Source organism: Ammospiza caudacuta, chromosome 13 (assembly GCF_027887145.1).
Source record: "Ammospiza caudacuta isolate bAmmCau1 chromosome 13, bAmmCau1.pri, whole genome shotgun sequence".
NCBI classification, from domain to species: domain Eukaryota; kingdom Metazoa; phylum Chordata; class Aves; order Passeriformes; family Passerellidae; genus Ammospiza; species Ammospiza caudacuta.
In genome coordinates this window covers 20,807,818-20,829,852 of record NC_080605.1, presented here as the reverse complement: position 1 = coordinate 20,829,852, position 22,035 = coordinate 20,807,818, and the positions used below count along the sequence as shown (strand labels likewise).

The 22,035-nt window shown below is 55.5% G+C and overlaps 4 protein-coding genes across 4 annotated transcripts in view; 2 read left to right on the top strand and 2 right to left on the bottom strand.

Moving 5' to 3' along the window:
- The first annotated feature begins 268 nt into the window (after window positions 1-268).
- On the top strand, window positions 269-3,942 carry MVD (mevalonate diphosphate decarboxylase). Its single transcript, XM_058813723.1, has 10 exons — window positions 269-344; window positions 702-772; window positions 851-965; window positions 1,707-1,850; window positions 2,064-2,263; window positions 2,348-2,422; window positions 2,766-2,984; window positions 3,073-3,188; window positions 3,272-3,380; window positions 3,708-3,942. Exons 1-10 carry the CDS (start codon window positions 275-277, stop codon window positions 3,786-3,788), a joined length of 1,200 nt encoding a protein of 399 aa, XP_058669706.1. The 5' UTR covers window positions 269-274; the 3' UTR covers window positions 3,789-3,942.
- A 272-nt stretch (window positions 3,943-4,214) lies between these two features.
- LOC131563450 (cytochrome b-245 light chain) lies at window positions 4,215-8,106 on the top strand. Its single transcript, XM_058813507.1, has 6 exons — window positions 4,215-4,599; window positions 5,837-5,906; window positions 6,107-6,181; window positions 6,287-6,370; window positions 6,445-6,526; window positions 6,765-8,106. The coding sequence occupies exons 1-6, from the start codon at window positions 4,542-4,544 to the stop codon at window positions 6,942-6,944; spliced, it is 549 nt and encodes a 182-aa protein (XP_058669490.1). The 5' UTR covers window positions 4,215-4,541; the 3' UTR covers window positions 6,945-8,106.
- Window positions 8,107-9,295: 1,189 nt separating this feature from the next.
- Window positions 9,296-15,765, bottom strand: IL17C (interleukin 17C). The gene is made up of 3 exons (XM_058813355.1): window positions 15,406-15,765; window positions 9,639-9,961; window positions 9,296-9,545 (listed from the first exon to the last, which is right to left on the bottom strand). The coding sequence occupies exons 1-3, from the start codon at window positions 15,763-15,765 to the stop codon at window positions 9,296-9,298; spliced, it is 933 nt and encodes a 310-aa protein (XP_058669338.1).
- Window positions 15,766-16,486: 721 nt separating this feature from the next.
- The window catches only part of ZC3H18 (zinc finger CCCH-type containing 18), a 46,553-nt gene continuing 41,004 nt past the window's right edge, over window positions 16,487-22,035 (bottom strand). The window contains exons 18-20 of the mRNA XM_058813381.1: window positions 20,578-20,674; window positions 18,413-18,509; window positions 16,487-17,257 (exon numbers count right to left, since the gene is read on the bottom strand). Coding sequence (XP_058669364.1) covers window positions 17,059-17,257; window positions 18,413-18,509; window positions 20,578-20,674 — 393 coding nt within the window. The 3' untranslated portion in view covers window positions 16,487-17,058. The remainder of the gene's footprint in view (window positions 17,258-18,412; window positions 18,510-20,577; window positions 20,675-22,035) is intronic.

Sequence of the window (22,035 nt, the reverse complement as noted above, 5' to 3'; positions counted from 1 at the left end):
GAGCGGTGCGGGGAGCACTGGGAGCGGTACCGGGAACGGAACCGGGAGCGGTACCGGGAGCATCTGCGCATGCGCAGGCCTTGCCCAATTCAAAAATGGCGCCCCGCAGGCCCCGCCCAGCGCGCTCAGGGGGCGGGGCCGCCCGTGGTCTGATCGCTGCCATTGGCTGTTGGGAACCGGGCGCTGCGGTCTCCACCAATAGCGAGGCGGGACCGGCCGCAGCCCACAGTGATGTGCGTGGCGCGGGGGCGGGGCCTGAGTGCGGCCGGCAGCGATGGCGGCGGAGCGAGCGCTGGCGATGGCGACCTGCACGGCCCCGGTGAACATCGCCGTGATCAAGTACTGTGAGTGCCGGGATACGGCCGGGGCGGGCACGGGGACACGGGCTCCGGGCTGGGCTGCGCTGTGTCCCTGCTAACCGTGCTGTTCCGTGCCATTCCAAGCCGTGCCAAGCGCTGCTATGCCATGCTCTGCTTTGTGTCCCTCAGTGCCATTCGGAGCTGTTCCATGCCGCTCCTAGCCATGCCATGCCATGCCATGCCATGCCATGCCATGCCATGCCATGCCATGCCATGCCATGCCATGCCATTCCTGGCTGTGCCGTGCCATGCTTTTCTGGTCCTTCAGTGCCTTCAAACTTTCATGCCATTCCTACCCATCCCATGCCATTCCAAGCCGTGCCATGCCGTGCTCTCTTGCAGGGGGCAAGCGAGACACCGACCTCATCCTGCCCATCAACTCCTCCCTGAGCGTGACACTGCACCAGGACCAGGTGGGTCAGCATGAGGACCAGGACCAGGTTTAGGACCAGCCCCCAGGGGTGCTGACCCCCCTCCCTCTCTCCCCACAGCTCAAGACCACCACGACGGCGGCCGCCAGCCGGGATTTCACGGAGGACCGGCTGTGGCTCAATGGGAAGGAGGCGGATGTGGGGCACCCGCGGGTGCAGGCCTGTCTGCGCGAGGGTGCGTGTCCCCTGCTGGGGCTGTCCCTGCTGTCCCCTCTGTCCCTTACCCCAGTGTCCCTGCTGTCCCTCATCCTGCTGACCCCTCTGTCCCTGCTGTCCCCACTGTCCCTGTCCCCTCTATCCCTGACCCTGCTGTCCCCACTGCTCCTGTTGTCCCTGAGCCTACTGTCCCAGACCCCTGACCTGCTGTCCCCATTGTCCCCGCTGTCCCTTAACTCCCTGTCCCCTCTGTCCCTGACCCCACTGTCCCCTCTGTCCCTGCTGTCCCCTATCCCCACTGTCCCCTCTGACCCCTCTGTCCCTGTCCCCACTGTCCCTGCCGTCCCTGTCCCCCCTGACCCCTCTGTCCCCCCTGTCCCTGCCCCCTCTGACCCCGCTGTCCCTGCTATCCCCACTGTCCCTGTCCCCACTGACCCCTCTGTCCCCCCTGTCCCTGCCCCCTCTGACCCCTCTGTCCCTGTCCCCACTGTCCCTGCCGTCCCTGTCCCCCCTGACCCCTCTGTCCCCCCTGTCCCTGCCCCCTCTGACCCCGCTGTCCCTGCTATCCCCACTGTCCCTGTCCCCACTGACCCCTCTGTCCCCCCTGTCCCTGCCCCCTCTGACCCCTCTGTCCCTGTCCCCACTGTCCCTGTCCCCACTGACCCCTCTGTCCCCCCTGTCCCTGCCCCCTCTGACCCCGCTGTCCCTGCTGTCCCACTGTCCCTGTCCCCGCTGACCCCCTGTCCCGCTGTCCCCGCAGTGCGGCGCCTGGCACGGAAGCGCCGCGGGGGCGGTGAGGACGCGGCCGCTCTCAGCCTGTCCTACAAGATCCACATCGCCTCCGAGAACAACTTCCCCACGGCCGCGGGGCTGGCCTCGTCTGCCGCCGGCTACGCCTGCCTGGGTGCGTGTGGGGCTGTCCCCTCGGGGCTGGCAGGGGTGCCAGGGCTGTCCCTGTGCCTGTCCCTGCAGTGTCAGCGCTGGTCTGACTCTGTGGTGGCAGCAGGAGGGGTGACAGGGCTGTCCCTGTGCCTGTCCCTGCAGTGTCAGCGCTGGTCTGACTCTATGGTGGCAGCAGGAGGAGTGACAGGGCTGTCCCCTGTGCCTGTCCCCGCAGTGTCGGCGCTGGCCCGGCTCTATGGGCTGGAGGAGGAGCTGTCCGAGGTGGCGCGGCGGGGCTCGGGCAGCGCCTGTCGCAGCATGTTCGGTGGCTTCGTGCAGTGGCAGCGCGGGGAGCGCCCCGATGGCACCGACAGCCTGGCCCTGCAGGTGGCCCCCGAGACGCACTGGCCGGAGCTGCGCGTCCTCGTCCTGGTGGTGAGGGGCTGGCAGGGATTTGGGTGGGATTTGGGACCCGGGGGCGTCAGGAGGGGCCGTGTCCCAGCGTCTGTGTCCCCACAGGTCAGTGGGGAGAAGAAGCCGGTGGGCAGCACGGCGGGCATGCAGACCAGCGTGGAGACCAGTCCCCTGCTGAAGGTAGGGGGACACGGGACTCGTCCTGCCTGGGCAGGGACAGGATCCCCTTTCACTTGGAATGGGGCTGGACAGTGTGCAGTGGCACCCAGAGGGGCATGGTGCTGTGGGTGTCACCAAACTGCGGGGACAGTGACCTTCCTCCTGTGGGAATCCCCAAATTGGGGGTGACCACAACCCACCTGCTGTGGTGGTCACCAAATTTGGGTAACCATGACCCTCCTGCTATGGATGTCACTAAACTGGGGTGGCCACAACCTGCCTGCTGTGGTTGTCACTGATGCGGGGTGACCATGACCCTCCTGCCGTGGGTGTCACCGGGCTGCTGGTGACCCTGCTGTGGCAGCACCGGGCAGAGGTGGTGGTCCCCGAGCGCCTTGCCCAGATGATGCGGCACATCCGTGACCGTGACTTCGAGGGCTTTGGCCAGCTGGCCATGAGGGACAGCAACCAGTTCCACGCCACCTGCCTGGACACCTTCCCGCCCATCTTCTACCTGACGGACGTGTCGCGCCGCATCATCGCGCTGGCGCACCGCTACAACGCCCACCACGGCCACACCAAGGTACCCGCGGGGCCTCGGAGCTGCCATGGCACTGTGGCACTCACTGGGTCCCCACATCCGTCCCCATGTCCCCACGATGCCACCACAGGTCGCCTACTCCTTCGACGCCGGCCCCAACGCCGTCATCTTCGCGCTGGCCGACACCGTGGCTGAGTTTGTGGAGGTGGTGAGGCGCAGCTTCCCCCCCGCCACCAACGGGGACCAGTAAGGGAACCCCTGCTTACTGGGGAGGGTGAGGGTGCTGGGGACACTGGGGACACGGGGACTGAGCGCTCTCTGTGTCACAGGTTTGTGCGGGGGCTGCCGGTGGGCTCGGCCGTGCTGCCGCCGGAGCTGGAGGCTGCCGTGCTCAGCGAGCCCGTGCCCGGGGCTGTCCAGTACATCCTGCACACCAAGGTGAGCTGGGGAGGGGGGGCTCTGACCCCATCCCTGTCCCCATCCCCAGGGCTGTGTGTGGGACCCCATCCTTGTCCCAATTCCCAGGGGTGTCCAGGATCCCATCCCTGTCCTCAGTCCCAGGTGGGTGTGTAAGGCCCTGTCCCCATCCCCAGGGGCTTTGCATGGGACCCCATCCCTGTCCCCATCCCCAGGTGGGGGTGCAGGACCCCATTTCTCGACACATTCCCTTTTGGGGTCCGTGGGGCCCAGAGCTGCCCCCACCCACAGTGGGTGGGGTGGCAGTGGGAGCTCCTTGGTGTCCCTGACCTGTGTCCTGTCCCACAGCCTGGCCCTGGTCCCCAGCTCGTGGATGACCCCAGCCAGCACCTGCTGGGCCCGGATGGGCTGCCCCGGAGCCGTGCCTGACCCTGGTGACACTCTGGGACAGCCGTGACACACCAAGGGAACTCTGCCGGTGCCACCAGCGGGCCTCGGGACCCTGAGCCAGCCCTGCTGCAGAGCTGTCCCCAGCCCTGGGGCAGGATGTCAACCCGGGGCTGGTTTTTAATCTTTTGTAAGGAAATAGAGGGTTCCCGTCTCCAGTGCTGTTTTGGGGTGTCGCGTTCTGTGTGTGGGGCTGGGGGAGGAACAGAGGATGGGGACAGTCCCTGGAGCTGTCCCTGTCCCTCCGCGCCATCCGTGTCACCGCCGTGTCCCCGGTGTGGCCCCGGGCCGGTGCCGTGTCCCCTCGGGGGCGTGGCCTGTTCCAAAGGGGCGTGGTTAATACGGATGGGTGTGGCATTCTAAAAAGGGTGTGGTCAATACGAATGGGGCGTGGCCTGTGCGGGTAGCGCCGCACCCGCCTTCCGGGTCGGGACCGTCCGAGCGGAGCCGAACCGGGACGGGCCGGGCCGGGCCCACCGGGAGCAGCCGAGCTCCAGCGGGCCGAGCCGAACCCGACTGAGCAGAGCCGAACCGGACCGGGCCGGGAGCAGCTGAACCCGCTCGGAGCGAGCCGAGCGGAACCGAGAGCGGCCGAAGGCGCTCGGGAGCAGCCGGGAGCAGCCGGGAGCAGCCGAACCCGTTCGGCCCGAGCCGAGCGGAGCCGGGAGCAGCCGAACCCGTTCGGAGCGAGCCGAGCGGAGCAGCCGAACCCGCTCGGGCCGGTTCCGTCGGGCCATGGGGCAGATCGAGTGGGCCATGTGGGCGAACGAGCAGGCGCTGGCCGCCGGGCTCAGTGAGTGTGAGGGGGTTTGGGGGGTTTGGGGCACTCCGGGAAGTCCCCGGGCTCTGAAGGAGTGAGCGCCCCGCGGGCCGGGGATGCCGAGCCCCGGGAATGGGCTGGGATGGGATTTGGGAGGGTCCCGGTCCCACCGGGCTGAGGGTGAGGGCGGGAGACGGCCGGGAAGTCCCGGCCCGGCGGGGCTGGAGGCTCCGCTTCCTCCTTTTCTCTTCCTCCTCTGCCCTCTCTTCTTCGGTTCCGTTCTCTCCTCCTCCGCTCTCCTCTTGCTCCGGCCGCGAGGCCAAAAACCTCCCCCGAGGCCGTTCCCGAGGCCAAAAACCTCCCCCAGGGCCCCGGAGCTCCCCAGCTCGGGGGTCCCGCGCCAGCATCGCCCCCGCGTCCGCTCTGGGAGCGCTCGGGGCCGGGGACCCCCAGGGCCGTAACCCCGGGCTGGGGGTCCCGTGTGTCCCCAGGGCCATGACCCGGGCTGGATCCCGAGTTTGGGAGGGCATATCCTGATCTCGGGGCTGTAACTGGGGATTTGGGAGCTGCATCCCGGGTTGGGGAGTTTGTATCCCGAGTTGGGGTTTGTATCCCGGTTTGGGGGGGGTGTATCTCGGGTTGGGGGTTTTATCCCGGTTTGGGGATTTGTATCCAGGTTTGGGGTTTGTATCCTGGTTTGGAGGGTGGTATCCCGGGTTGGGGAGACTGTATCCAGGTTTGGGGTTTGTATCCCGGTTTAGGGGTTGTATCCCGGATTGGGGTCGGTATCCCTGTTTGGGCTCAGTATCCTGTTTTGGGGTCGCTATCCCGGTTTAGGGGATGATATCCCTGTTTGGGGTGGGTATCCCTGTTTGGGGTGGGTATCCCGGATTGTGCTCGGTATCCCGGATTGTGCTCGGTATCCCGGTTTGGGGGTCGGTATCCCGGATTGGGCTCGGTATCCCTGTTTGGGGCGGGTATCCCGGTTTGGGGGTCGGTATCCCGGATTGGGCTCGGTGTCCCTGTTTGGGGTCGGTATCCCGGATTGGGCTCGGTGTCCCTGTTTGGGGTCGCTATCCCGGATTGGGCTCGGTATCCCTGTTTGGGGTGGGTATCCCGGATTGGGCTCGGTGTCCCTGTTTGGGGTCGCTATCCCGGATTGGGCTCGGTATCCCTGTTTGGGGTGGGTATCCCGGTTTGGGCTCGGTATCCCTGTTTGGGGTCGCTATCCCGGCCCGCTGTGACCGCTCCATCCCCTCCGTTCCCGCAGTCCTGCTGACGGGCGGCATCGTGGCCGTGGCGGGGCAGTTCAAGGGCTGGTACTTCGCGGCGTACTCCATGTATCCTTCCCGACAGCATTCCCGGGGCTGGGCTGCGGGAAAACCTCGTCCCGAACGGGTGGGAGGCATGACCGGGCAGGGGTCACATCCTCATCTCCTCACCCTGCTCCCGGCTGTGCGTTCCCTGCCCCACACAGCCCTTTTGGGGTGTCCTTGGGGCCATTCCCGTCCCATCCCGCCTTTCCTTGACGCCCCGGCAGCGCTGCAGGCGTCCTGGTGTGCCTGCTGGAGTATCCCAGGAGCAAACGGAAAAAGGGCTCCACCATGGAGAGGTGGTGAGTGCTGGGTCCCCCCACCCTGCAGCCATGGGGGTCCCTGGGGGCTGGCTGTCCCCCGAGGGTGGGGACACCCCCAGTGACCCCCCTGCTGTCACCCTGCAGTGGCCAGAAGTACCTGACAGCCGTGGTGAAGCTGCTGGGGCCCCTCACCAGGAATTATTACATCCGAGCCATCCTCCACGCTGCGTGAGTGGGGTGCAGGGTTGAGAATGGGGGCTGAGCCCCCCCAGCTCCCTCTGAACCCCAAATCTCTGTCACAGCCTGGCTGTCCCTGCTGGATTCCTCCTCTCCACCATCCTGGGCACTGTCTGCCTGGGCATTGCCAGCGGCATCTACCTGCTGGTGAGAGCACAGGGGTTTTGGGGGTTTTGGGGGGCTGGGAGAGGGAGGCCACCCCTAAACCCATGCACCAGTGTCTGCATGGGAATTCCAGCAGCATTCCCAGATGGGGCTGCAGGAACAGCCTGTCCCAAACGGGGTGGGCAGGGGTCACGTCGCATCCTCCCCTCCGGTCCCACTGTGCTTTCCCTGCCCCTTTTTGGGGTGGGGGTTGATGCTCGGCCCTGCTCTGACCCCGCAGGCCGCGGTGCGAGGGGAGGAGTGGAGACCCATCGAGCAGAAGCCCCGGGAGAGGCCCCAAGGCGGGGGCACCATGAAGGCGCCCCCCAGCAACCCCCCGCCCCGGCCGCCCCCCGACGCCCGCAGGAAGCAGCCGGAGCTGGGGGGGCAGGTGAACCCCATCCCCGTGGAGGTGGAGTAATGGGGATCCCCTGCCCTGCTCTGCTCCTGCTCCCCAGCTGCTCCTGGATCCGCTGCAGCCATCCACTGGGCTCCTGGGGTCCCCAAAACCCTGGGGCTTGGGAGCCCCTTGCTGAGAGTCCCCAGCTCCTGGGATCATCAGTTCCCCTGGGCTCCCCAGGGGATCCCCAAAACCCCAGTGATGCTCTGGGGTCCCCAGCTCTCCTGGAGATCCCCAAATCCCCAGCAATGCTCAGCTCTTTGTAGGATTTCCATCCTCTGGGGATCCCCAAATCCTCTAAGATGCTCAGCTCCTCTAAGATGCTCAGCTTGTAGGATCTCCATCTCCCTGTAGGATCTTCGTCTCCTGGGGATCCCCAAATCTCCAGCAATGCTCAGCTCCTTGTAGGATTTCCATTTCTCTGTAGGATCTCCTGGGGATCCCCAAATCCTCTAAGATGCTCAGCTCCTTGTAGGATCTCCATCTCCTAGGGATCCCCAAATCCTCAGCAATGCTCAGCTCTTTGTAGGATCTCCATCTCCTAGGGATCCCCAAATCCTCAGCAATGCTCAGCTCTTTGTAGGATCTTCATCTCCTGGGGATCCCCAAATCCCCTAAGATGCTCAGCTGCTTGAAGGATTTCCATCTCCCTCTAACATCTCCATCCTCTGGGGATCCCCAAATCCCCTAAGATGCTCAGCTCCCAATTTCCCAGCGATGTGATGCTCCCTGTGGGGTTCCCAGTCCTCGGAGGCTTCCCAGCTTCTGGAGATTCCCAAATCCCTGGGCCTGCTCAGCTCCCTGTGGGGTCTCCAGCTCCCAGGCACTCCCCAGCTCCTGGGCTCCCCAAATCCCAAGAACGTTCAGCTTCCTGTGGGGTCTGCAGCCCCCAAGGCCTTCCCAGCTCCTAAGGATCCCCCAAATCCCTGGGGATTCTCAGCTCCCTGTGTCTCCTTCTTCCAGGGGCTCCTCAGCTCCTGGGAAACCCCAAATCCCTGGGCATGCTCAGCTCCCTGAGGGTCCCAGCTCTCCAGGCACCCCCAGTTCCCTGGGGGATCCCCAAATCCCTGTGGAAGTGCAGCTCTCAGGGGGAATCCCCAGCTCCCAGGGAGATCAGGCAGCTCTGCTCCCGCTCTCCCTGGTTTTTGTCATTTTTGTCATTTCTGCAGTTGCTGTTGCAATAAAAAGTGGGAAAGGCCCTGGCTGCCCCTGCCTCCTGCTCCAGGGGAATCCCCCCAGCCCTGCCCTACTCCTGGGGGGCTGGCACAGGACTGGGGAGGTGTTTTGGGGACAAACAGTGCCGTTATGGGCAAATCCAGGATGTGCATGTGCAGAGTATGGCCAGGGCAGGGTCCCCTCCCAAAATCCTTGTGGAGCCCACAGTGGGGTGGGACTGGGAGGAACTGGGAGGGCCCCACCCTGGAGCTGCAGAGGGGGTCCCAAAGGAGCCCCCAAAACCTGGGGCACCCCCATCAGGGAATGTGGGGAGCATTTCCCTGCCCATCCCACTGGTGGCTGCTGCAAGTGTGACGTGGGTGCCAAATCCTTGATCCCACTGGGATCAGCAGCTGCTCCAGGCCCCCTCTGCCCCCTCCCCACACAGACCCTGCCCCTCGCGGGCTGCAGGTGGCCCAGGGTCCCCAGGTGCTGCCAGCACAGGTGGGGTGGCCCTGGCAGGTGGCACCAGGCCCGTGGGACGCGGTGCCCGGGGGCAGAGCCGTGGGAAAGGTGTGGGTGTCGGGGTGCCAGGGCTGGGTCCCCCCCAGGCTGGGGGTGTGGGGCACCCTGTGCCCTCCCTGTCACCTCCCAGTTCATCCTGCCCTGCTGCTCTGGTGCTCTGCCCGCCGTGCAGGGGCTGAGAGCTGTCCCACGATGTCCCTCTGTCCCTTTGTCCCTCTGCCCCTGTGCCCCAATTCCCCACATCCCAATGCCCTGGCTGGGAACAGAGCAAGGACCTTACCAGGAGTTGTTGGCTTTTATTTGCAGCATTAAATAGCACTAGGAAGGAGACAATAAATACATTTTTGGGGGAATAAATAACTAGTGAGTGCAGCACTCACAGGGTCTGGCCGTGGGGCGATGCTGGCCCTGGAGGCACAGCCGTGGCCGGGGGGGGTCAGCAATAAATAACAGAGGGTACAAAACCCCCCCGGCAGCAAAACTTATAAATAACTGATAAATAACCAGGGAGGGGCCACCCTGGCGGGGTCGGGTGCTCTAAAACAAGCACGGGTGGGGTGACACGGTCATCAGGGTGACACGGTCCCCGGAGTTACACGGTCCCGGGGGTGACAGGGTCCCGGGGGTGGCACGGTCCCGGGGGTGGCACGGTCACGGAGGTGACACGGTCCCGGGGGCGACACGGCGTGGGCTCAGTGCGCCGTGCGGGGCAGGACGCAGGTGCAGCCCACGGGCACTCGGATGTAATCCACCTCCAGCGCCACCAGCCCCAGCCCCGCGGGCCGCGGGCACGGCTTGCGCCGCAGCACCAGCATGGTCTGCTGGATGGTCACCGAGTTGAGCGCCGTGGTCTCCCGGCCGGTTTTCACGTCCACGCAGCCGCTGCACAGGCACTCGGCGAAGGCCAGCTTGCGGGGATAGCGGTTCTCGTCCTCGTCGATGCTGCGGGGACACGGCGACGCTTTCGCTTGTGCCAGCAGCTCTAACCGGCTGGGAAGGGGATACGCGGGGGCCGTCGGGGAGCGGGGCACTCACCGGTATCGCCAGGGCGAGATGGAGCGCTCGTGGGGCTCGCTGCGGAGCCCGGTGCGCAGCGACGGCGCGGGACAGGCGGGCGGGCGCTGCCGCCGCCGCCGCCGGGCCCCGGCCGCCTCCAGGCGCTCCAGCTGCGGCACCAGCTGCACCGACAGGTGCCGGTCCCAGCGCAGGCTGCGGCCCAGCAGCTGCGCCGGAGCCTCGTCCCCCAGCTCGGCCCCGCTGAAGCAGCGCACGGCGGAGTGAGCGGAGCCGGCCCCGGCGCGCCGCAGCCCCCGGCACTGCCCCAGCGCCGCCAGCACGGCCAGGACGCACAGCCAGCCCTGCGGGGACAGCACAGTGTCAGGGACACACAGGGACACACGGCCAGGACAGACAGACAGCCCTGCGGGGACAGCACAGTGTCAGGGACACACAGGGACACACGGCCAGGACAGACAGCCAGCCCTGCGGGGACAGCACAGTGTCAGGGACACACAGGGACACACGGCCAGGACAGACAGACAGCCCTGCGGGGACAGCACAGTGTCAGGGACACACGGCCAGGACACACAGCCAGCCCTGCGGGGACAGCACAGTGTCAGGGACACACAGGGACACACGGCCAGGACGCACAGCCAGCCCTGCGGGGACAGCACAGCGTCAGGGACACACTAAGGGACAGGGACACACGGACAGAGTGACAGGGACACCCAAAGGGACAGCCACACACACCAGGGGGCTCAGAGACACCCAAAGGGACCGGCACACAAGCCAAAATGACAGGGACACCCAAAGGGACAGGGACGCACAGCACAGTGACAGCGACACCAGAAGAGACAGGGACGCACAGCACAGTGACAGGGACACCAAAGGGACAGGCACACACACACAGGGGGGTTGGACAGGCAGGGACCAGCAGAGCCCTCCCCAAAATGTGAGCGCGCAGCCCCGGGGCCTGGGCAGGTGTGTGCCCGTGTATCGATCTGTTATCCATCCATTATCTATCCATAATCCATCCGTTATCTATCTATTTCCTGCCATTATATATTTATCTATTTCCACACGTCTCTCTATCCGTATAATCTCTATATCTATAGATGTCTCCATATCTCTGTCTACAGAGCATCTGTACATTTTTATCTGTACATAGATGTCTCTAGAGCATCTCTGTATCTCTGTCTCTATCTCGATATTTCTGTTTCTATTTCTGTCTTTATCTGTATCTGTCTTTATCTATATCTGTATCTCTGTCTCTATCAGTATATCTATAGCTATATATCAATATATCAATATAGCTAGCTATTTCTATCTATAGCCATCTGTATCTATAGCTATCTATATCTATATATCAATATATCGATATAGCTAGCTATGTATATATTTCTACTTCTATCTGTATCGATCTATATCTATCTATATTTATATATATATATATATACAAGATCTATATATTTATATGTATATGTATCCCATCCCTAAAAACTTAGCACACCCACGTGCATACGTGCTTGGATATGCTCAATATCCACACTCACACTGCACACGCGCACACACACATATATAAATATGTATTTTATATAAATATAGAAAAAGAAAGAGAAATAAAAATAGAAAACTATAAATACATATGCACAAAAATATATTAATTTTTTATATATTTCTATTAAAATACATCTATTTTATATATATAAAAAGATATATATAAAATAGATATAATTTTTATATCTATATAATAAATATATTATATAAATATATAAGAGAAATATAAACAAAAATATAAAACTATGCACACACAAAATATGTTTATATATAAAAATATATATAAAAAGATATATAACATTTTTATATTTGTAGAAAAATATTTTATGTAAGTATATAAAATAAACAACAAAAAAATACAACTATAAATACACACACGCAAATGTATCTATAAAAATGTATATTTATATAAAATATATTAAAGTATATATATATGTATAGTAAAAATATTTGATATATATATAAAATGTATACATAATTTTTGAGATATATTTATAGAAAAGTAAATATATATTTTATATAAATATATAAAAATAAATAAAAATAAAACCTAAATTATAAGTGCACATACACAAATATATATAAAACGTATATATATTTATAGAAAAATATTAAAATATATTTAGATATATAAAATATATAAAAATATATATATTAAATTTTTATTTAAAGGCCAAGGGAAGGTGTTTACAGGCAGAGGGTGAGCACACACCTATAGACCCCCAGCCTAATGTGTCCTACATAATGTATAATATATGTAATGTATTATGGTAAAGTAAATATAATATACACAACGTCTCATATGGTTTATGTCTCATAAAATCTACATAGTATATACATAATATACATGAACTATAATATATATACTTAAATTTACAATATACTATATATTATATACTATATACTATATAATATATATATATAATATATATATTATATATATATATATATTATATATATTATATATATATAATATATATATATTATATATTTTATAATATATAATATATAATATAAAATATAACATAACATAACATATAATATATACTAACATAAACATACTGTCTCGCACATGGATATATTAATATATTAAAAATCTTATGTATTGTAAATTATATATGTATACGTGTATAGATATTAATATAAAGCAGAATATACATTATATATATGTTATATATGTGTATATTTTTATATTTATTTATATATTTTTGATTTATATATTTTCATATGTACGTATAGATCAGTGTACAAATAAATTTATATATATACACACACATATATTTTATATTATTTATTTTTATTTATTTATATACTTTTATATTTATATACACATATATATGGTTATATATTGGTTTATATTTATTTCTATATTTTATATTTATGTAAAAATATATGTCTATATTTATATACATGTATATATGTTTATATATAGGTTTATATTTATTTCTATATTTTATATTTATGTAAAAATATATGTCTATATTTACATACATACATCTAGCAGAGTCTGCACACCCTGCCCCTGCAGGAGTAGGAAATATCTGTGCACACACCTGCAGCTAATCCTGTGCACTCACACCCACACAGACACAGAAATCACCTGTTTGTGTGTGTGAATGAAATATTAAATCAAGGATAAACAACCCCTCGAATGAAAATAAATAATGGAAAAAAATAATGGATTTAAATAAATTAGAAACAAACATAATAGCAAGATATAAATTTATATACTTAAATACTTTTAAATGTAAATATATAAAATAAAAATAAGTATAAATAAGTAAATAAATAAATAAGGGAATAGGTAATATAAAGAAAAGGATAAAGTAAAGAAATGAAGAGTATACATAGACATAGAAAATGAGAATAAAATAGAAAATTAAAATAACAAAAATATCATAGAATGGGATATAGATAACATAAATTTGAATATAACTGCATATTAAATATCATCCCTGCAGTAATAAATATAAATCTGTGTGTGTTGGCAGTGCACACACACAGGGACAGGGACAGCATCCAGCAGCCCCTGTGTTCAGGGCTGCCAAAAACACCCCTGGATCCCTCTGTGTGTGCAGGGCTGCACAGGAGTGTGGGCTGAGCTCCCACACTCAGCACACACACGGATAGAAATACAGATAAGCACTTAGGTAAAAAAAAGATAGAAATATATAATATATATCTATATAGAATTATTAAAAATAATTATAAAGTATACTAATATATTATAATATATTATATATTATTTATATATTAGAAATTTAATATATTATGTATTAAAATGTTATATTAATATATTTATATAATATTAATACATTAATGTTAATGTATATTAAATATTAAGGTAAAATATATTATATTATATTATATTATATTATATTATATTATATTATATTATATTATATTATATTATATTATATACATATTACATAATATTATTTACATATTATATATTATATGTAGACATATAAATTTATTAATAAACATGAAATATAAATATATACATACATACGTATAGGTATGTATGTGTGTATGTTATACACCATATATATTATGTATGTTATACACCATACATATGGTGTATAATTCACACATAAAATACACACATGGTGTGTAATTCACTCATAAAATACACAGAGCTGTGCACAGTGTGTGTAACACACACAGAGCTGTGCATGACAGGTAACTCACACCTGTAATAAAAACTCACCCAGAGCTGTGCATATAACATGTAACACACAGAATAAACACACACACACACACAATTAACACACACACAGAGCCCTGCACATGGCGTGTTACACACACAGATACAAACACACACAGAGCAAAAACACACACACAAAATACACACACATGTGGAGAGCCCCACACATAAAACTCACACACAAAAACCCTGCACATGGTGTGTAACAGATACACACAGGTAATAAAATGAAAATACACACACAGAGCAGTGCACATGTAACACACACACATAAAACATACACACGGAGAACCCTGCATGTGACAGGTAGCACACACACAGAGCTGTGCACAGGGTGTGTAACACACACATGTAATAAAACTACAGAGAGCTGTGCACATGACATATAACACATATAATAAACACACACACAATAAACACTGAGGCTCAGAGCTGTGCACACAGTGTGTAACACACACGTATAAAACCCCATACATGACATGTAACACATATAATGAACTCTCACACACACTCAGAGCAATGTCCAAGGTGTGTAACACACACATAACACCCACACGTGACATATAACATACATAATGAACACACACACAGAGCTGTGCACACTGTGTGTAACACACACATTCAACACACATAAAATCCCACACATGACATGTAACACATATAATAAACACACACATATTAAACACACATAAAACCCCACACATGACGTGTAGCACATATAATGAATGCACACACACAGTCAGAGCTGTGCTCAAGGTGTGTAACACACACATAACACCCACACATGGCATATAACACATATAATGAACACAAACACACACACAGAGCTATGCACACAGTGTGTAACTCACACATTACACATAAAGCCCCACACATGACATTTAACACATATAATGAACACACACACACACACATTAAACAGACATAAAACTCCATGCATGAGATGTAGCACAAATAATGAGCACACACACATACACTCAGAGCTGTGCCCAAGGTGTGTAACACACACATTAAACACACATAACACCCCACACATGACATTTAACACATATAATGAACACACACACATAATAAACACTCACAGGGAGCCTTGCACATGGTGTGTAACACACACACACAGAGCTGTGCCCAAGGTGTGTAACACACACATTAAACACACATAAAACCCTACACATGACATGTAACACATATAATGAGGACACACACTCAGAGTTCAAGGTGTGTAACACACACATAACACCCCACACATGACATGTAACACATATAATGAACACATACACACATTAAACACACATAACACCCCACACATGACATGTAACACATATAATGAACTCTCACACACACTCAGAGCAATGTGCCAGGTGTGTAACACACACATAACACCCCACACATGACATATTACACATATAATGAACACATACACACATTAAACACACATGAAACCCCACACTCGACACATAACACACCCCACACCCTGCCAGCCCCACACTTTCCCCCCTCACCCCCAACATCCCCCAGCGCCCCCAGACCCCGCGTTACCATCAGCCAGGTGTGGAGGCACCACGCCAAGATTTGGGGGGCACGGGGGGCGGGGAACAGGCCCGGATTTGGGGACGGGAGCACGGCAGGGTCCGGGGGGCCCTTGGGAAGCGCAGCCCCGGGGATGAGGCGGCCGAGTGGCAGCGCCGCCGCCGCCGCCGCCTTTTTATAGGGCCGGGCAGGTGATGTGCACACACCTGGAAACTCCAGCTCCAGGTTCCTTCCTCCTCCCCGCACAGGGCCGGCACTTCCTTCTGCTCTCCACGTGTGCCAGCCGGGAGCACGGGCGCCTCCGAGCCCCGCAATTTGGGCAGGGAGGCGGGCAGGGGTGTCCCGGTGACACCGGGCCGGGACGGGCATCCCCCAGGCCGTGCCCCGTTGCGTCAGCGGCACCGTGAGATCACCGTGGCATTCCCGGGCAGAAATCCCAAATTGGGCAACGCTGGGAAGGGCTCGAGGGCTGCCACCAGCCCTCCGGGATGGCCCGATGGCCTCCAGCGGCACCAGTGGGATGCCGGTTTGGTGCTGGAGCAAGGAGCAGGGCTGGAGGATGGGAAATCCCAGGGACCCCAAAAATTGTTCTCTGAATGAGAGGGGTCTGGCAGAGGTACCCCAGATGATGCCCCCCACTAACACTTCACACCAGTAGGACACTGGTTCCATACTGGGAACAAGGAGCCTGGGAAATCCTCAGAGCCCCCAGATTGCTCCCTGAATTTATCAGAGGGACCCGTCAATGATGCCAGGCAGGGCAGAAGCTGCAGAAGCCCCCAGTTACACACCAGTAATACAACGGTTTCACACTGGGTGCTCCCCTGGATAACAGAGCAGCTTTTCCAGCTTCATGGAGCTGCTCATGCCCCAAAAACCCCAAAATGAGGGGTACAGATCCCCCCAAGGCAAGGGAGATGCAGAGAAAAGCAGGAAACAGTAAAATTGGTTATCAAAATATTTTATTTCAGGGAGATCCCTCCAAAAAAAAAAAAAAAAAAAAAAAAAAAAGAAAAAGAAAAAAAAAAGAAAAAAAAAAAAAAAACAAAAAAAAAAGAGAGGAAAAACCAAAGGAAGAAGGACCCTCCTGGCAGACGGACACCCACAACACCTGCAGGGCTCCTGGGAAATCAACTGAAGCGATCCCCTGCTCCAAAGAAACGACAGGGCACTCCCGAGGGCTGAGGCAGGAATAGATATATTTATATTGTTCCTGGGGGAGGAGGGTGCTGCCAGCAGTTCACAGCAGTTTTCGGCTCTCTCGGCACACGGGACTAGAACTGCATTGCTGAAGACACTCAACACACAGCAGGGCTAACTAGGAGAATACAACTGGAGGCTAGCAAAGAGGAGAGGGGACACAGGAGAGCTGGGAGCACCCAGGGCTGGAGTCCTCTGTGCACATTTACAGGGCCCCGGAGCCCTCCCGGAGCTGCTCGTCGGGCAAAAACTTCCTTAATTTCTTTGTTTTGTGTGTGTGTGTGTGTGTGTGTGTGTATGTGTGCGTGTGTATGTGTGGGTTTTACGTTTGTTTTTTTGTTTTATTTTTTTAAAAAGAACCGCGCGGCCAAAACGAAGACGAGGAACTGCAAAATCCCAAAGCGGCCGCTTGCTTCTGCCTCTCTTTATAAAAACCTCAGCAGTCACTGGGGGCACAGCCCACTATACTTTGCCCGGGATCTTGGCGCGTTTGCGGGCGATGGCGTCCTCCACGGCCTTGAGCTGCTTCAGGAGCTCCTCCCTGCGGGACAGGGTGCTGGATTTGCCGCCCTTGGCAGCGCCGGGGCCCGGCTCCGAGCCCTTGCCCGGCACGCTGGTGACTTTGCTGGAGCTCTTGGACTGAGGGGACAGCTGGCGTTTCCTGCAGGGAGACAGAGATGGGAATGGCCCAAATTAGGGAATCCAAGAGGGGATTGTGCACTGAGCCCTGCTGGCCGCACTAAAATCACAGTTTTGAACATCCTTTCCCATACCAGTTTCATCTCTTTCTAAGATGAAAAATGCACTGAGCCCCACTGGCCACATTGGTTTCTAAGGTCCTTTCCCACATAAATTTTATCTCTTTCCATAGGCAGGGACGCTTTTCACTACCCCAGGAGGCTCCAGCCTGGCCTTGGGCACTGCCAGGGATGGGGCAGCCAGATTCTCTGGGCATCCTGTGCCAGGGCTCACTAGGGAAGGATTTCTCCCTAATTTCTGAACTGAACTAAAATAGCAGGAACTGCCACATCTAACACATGGCTCCAGGAGCAGGTGGGAGGAAAGAGGTTGGAGATAGGAGGAGGCCTTGGGTTGAAAACTGGCTTAACAGTAAAAAAACAGATATTACATGGGGATTCTCAAATTCCCAGGATTAAACTCAGTGCCAGCTCGTGGCTGCAGTGAGCAGCTCCCTGTGAGACCCAGAGGGGAGAGCAGCCCTGGAGCATCCCCTCAATCCCAAATCCTTCAGACCCTTCCCTGTGATGTTGCCCCCAGAGATCCCTGGAGAGGATCCACAGCCCTTGAGTCCCCAGATCCACACATCCAACACTGCACTGGGACATTGCAGCACTGCAGCAGGCACAGCCTGCCAGGAATTTGGCTGAGTTGCATGGAAGGTGCAAAGCCAGGGCTGTCACCGCTCTGTCCCATGCAGGGGACACAGCCACAGCAGCAAAGGGAGCAGCTGAGGCTGTGCCAGGCTGGGAAAAGGGGAATGAGGCTCTGGAACCAGGTGCCAGGAGGAGCTGGCCAGGGGGAAGGGGTTGCACTCTGGTGCTCTTTAACATGTGCTAAAGAGCTGCAGAGGCACTGGCTGAGCTCACTCCTGACCCACTTGGCTCTGGGTGCTCCTGCTCTTCTCCCAGCTGGAGCTCTGCACAAGCCCTGGCACCCCTGGCACCAGCCCAGGCAGCTCCGCGTCCTTCCCGGCGCTGTGTTCCATGGAAACTGCAGCTGCTGGCCCGGGACAGCCTGGGAGAGGGGCTGCAGGCCCTGGAGGGCCGTGAGGCCCAGCAGAAGCAGCAGCACTCACCTGTCTGCCTGTGCAGGGGAAGGTTTTGGGTTCTGGCCCCGCTGCCGTTCCTGCTTGGGGGACGAGGGTCTCCCGGCCGCCTTCCTATCGCGAGAGCCTGGGGAGAGCACAAGGACATTCCTTCATTTTCCTGCTGGGCACAAGGCACAGGCCACCCCTGCCTGCACCCACTGACCACATTGTGCCAAAAACGATGCCAAAAACAATGCCAGGTCCAGCAGCAGCTGGAAGAGCCTCACTGTGCGCACCCCTCACCTCTGGGGGAGCAGAGAAGCCAGGCAGGGCTGTGCCCCGCAGTCACCTGCACACACCACCTTCCACCAGCCCTTCCTCACCCTCCAGCTGCTGGAGTGAGGCTCCTCCATGGCACTCTGTGCCTGCAGAGCTGCTGGCTCTGCCCTGGCGGGTCACAGGGTGCAGTGGCTCCTGCAGTGACAGGCGAGGGCAGCTCTGCAGCTTTGGGAGCCAGCGGGGCCTCCCCCGGGGCAGCAGCACCCCCGTGTTTGTGCAGCACGGCTCAGCTGCCAGGCCCTGCCCCAACACAGCTGCCCTGGGCACGCAGGGAGGCTGGGGAGCAGCTGGGGTACCCCAGGAACAGAGAGGGAATTGCAGCTGGAAGGCAGCCTGTGGAGCTGCTGCCCTGCTCTGACCTCAGCTGGAGCAGCAAAGGTGCCCAGTCCCTCATGGCAGCAGCCCCTGTGTGTGCCAGGGCATCCCTCTGCTCCTGGGGATGGACACTGGGGCAGCCTCAGCCCACAGGTGCAGGTGACAGAGCAGGTGACACACTCAGCCACCACCACTGGTGCTGGGATGCCAAGGGCTCAGTCCCAACTCAGCCAAGGGCACCTTTGCCATTGGATTTTGCCTTGGGTTGAAAACTGGCTTAAACACTAAAAATTGGATTTGAGGCTCCATGGCTGGAGTGTCCAAGGCCAGGCTGGATGGGGCTCAGAGCAACCTGGGGTTGTGGAAGCTGTCGCTGATCTTTGGGTCCCTTCCAGCCCAAATGAATCTGTGCTGCAGCTCAGAAATTGCTTTTTACCAAAAAGCAGAGGATGGCACCAAAGCCTCTCCAAAAACATCCTGGCCTTGCCCTGCCACTCGTGCGTGAACCAGACCCCAGTGAACTTCAACCTGGGGCAGTCCCTTGCAGGCTGCCCTTGCAGGAGGTGAATGTTGCAGGTTATTAGCACAGACCTTCTCTGGCTGGCACCCAGAGTCAACAAGATCCACCTACAGCCGAGCCACCAGGGAAAACAACATCACGTGGCAGCTCCAACGTCACCCGCAGCCACCTCTGGCTGCCAACTCCCCCCACACCCCCTGTGCCTCTTGGCAGCCACAGCCAGGGCTGCAGGGTGGCACCGAGTCCCTGTCTGTGCCTGCCAGCTCGCTTTCCCGAGCTGCTGCTGCTGCTGGGGAGGACTGAGCCCCAGCAGAGCACTTGGAAAGCCCAGGTCTTTCTAAACATCCAGGGCAGAGCGGGTTGTGTCACCCAGAGGTGGGGCAATCTGCTCCTGTCCCAGGCTGGCTGATGCAGGCAGGGGTTGATTGCATCCATCCCTCCCTCCCTCCCTCCCTCCCTCCCTCCCTCCCTCCCAGCCTTTCGAAGCACCAGCCTGGCTGGCAGGGACAGCTCCCCCTGGAAAACTCCAGGATGCACCAAAGGAAACTCCTGTGACTCACAGGCCTGGAGTGGCTGAGGTATGGAAGTGATCTTCAGGATCATCCTTCAGCCCAGCACCACCATGGCCACACTAACCCTGTCCCCAGTGCCACATCCACACACTTATGGAACACCTCCAGGGATGGGGACTCCCTCCTGACAGTCTGCTCCTTTCTGGGAAAAAATATTTCCTAATTTCCAACCTAAACCTGATTTCCACAGCCACATCCGAGGCCAGCAGAGCGAGCACGAGGCCGTGGGGTGGATGTGGAGGTGAGAACTCTGTGTCTTCAAAGGCAAGGGGCTGGTTTTTTGGACAGGATTACAGGGACACAGTGGAGTCACACCAGGCACAACGTGCCCCTGGGCCTGCCCAGGGCCTCAGCTCTGCTGTGTTCTTGCAGCAGGATGGTCACTACCCCCCTTTATCTGTGGCAATCCCACTCTGAGGTTTTGGGATGGCTGCAGTGGATCTCTCCAGCTGCTGGAGATGCCTCACCTCTGTCAGGTGACAGGTTGGCCCGTTTGGCTGGAGGAGAGCTTGGCCTCTCTTTGTCTGCTGGCTCGTATCTCTTCCTGCTTCCTTTGTCAGCTGCCTGCAATGGAATTGAAACAATGGAGCTGAGCAGCCACTTCCCTCTGCACAGGGACACAGGCACAGCCATTCCCTGCCTCCTGCAAACACCTTTCCCAGTAAACTCTGCACACGCCAGTGCCAGCCAGCCCTGAATCCACCTAATTCCCAACCACAAGGAGCCAACAGCAACACCCCCTGCTCTGGGGGTAAGGCTGTACTAATTTCAGAACAGGAACAGGAAAAGAGCAGCTTTTTGGGATGGTTTTTCCCCAGCAGCACCAAGGATAGCAGATGTGAAGGAGGCATGTGGAGCCGTGCCTTTTCCAGGCTGTCATGTGTCACTGCACACTCCTCCCTCCCTCCCTCCAGAGCAGTTCCTGCCTCTGATAAAGCCTCCTCACGTCAGAGCACAGGGAAGTAGAGAAATCTGCAGCCTCAGACTGCGCCGGGGAATTTGGGCTGGCAGAGCAAAATATCAAAAACAGGAACCTGCCCACGTGATGGGGCCAACACCCTGCCCCAGCAGCAAACCCCACGGGGAACAACTCCCCCACACGGGCTGGGGCTGGCACCTGTGCCCAGGGCTCTGAGCAGGGCAGAGGGATCAGAGGGGAGGGGGGCAGCCAGGGGGGCACCCCAGCTGCCCCTCGTGCCCCTGCACTCCGTGCCCAGCCCGCTCTGGGGTGGCACAGGAGGAGCTCCCAGAGCATCTCCCAGGGGAAAGGCCCCAGCGGGACCTTCGAGCAAGCGGGGAAGAGCCTGGAAGCTGCAGCAGGAATGTGCCCCAGGGCAGCCGCCAACACAGCCCCACAGTGCAGCCAGCACAGGGTGTGTGCTGCCAGACTGGTTCTGTGTGCTGCCCTCCAAGCCAGCCCCAGACCTTCCTGGCTGAGCTCATGCCAGCAGTGCTGAGCCTGGAGTTGGGATCCATCCCCTCCCTCCAGCCAGGATCCATCCCCTCCTGCTGGGATTCATCCCTTCCTTCCTGCTGGATCCATCCCCTCCCTCCAGGATCCATCCCTTCCTTCAGAATCAATCCCCTCCTTCTTGCTGGGATCCATCCCCTCCTGCAGGATCCATCCCCTCCTTCCTGCTGGGATCCATCTCTCCCACTGGGATCCATCTCCTCCTGCAGGATCCATCCCCTCCTTCCTGCTGGGATTCATCCCCTCCTTCCAGATGGGATCCATCCCCTCCTGCAGGATCCATCCCCTCCTTCCTGCTGGGATCCATCTCTCCCACTGGGATCCATCCCCTCCTGTCAGGATCCATCCCCTCTGGCCCCCAGAAGTGCCACATCTACCACATGGCTCCAGGAGCAAGTGGGAGAAAAGAGGTTGGAGACAGGAGGAAGCCTTGGGTTGCAAACTGGTTTAAACA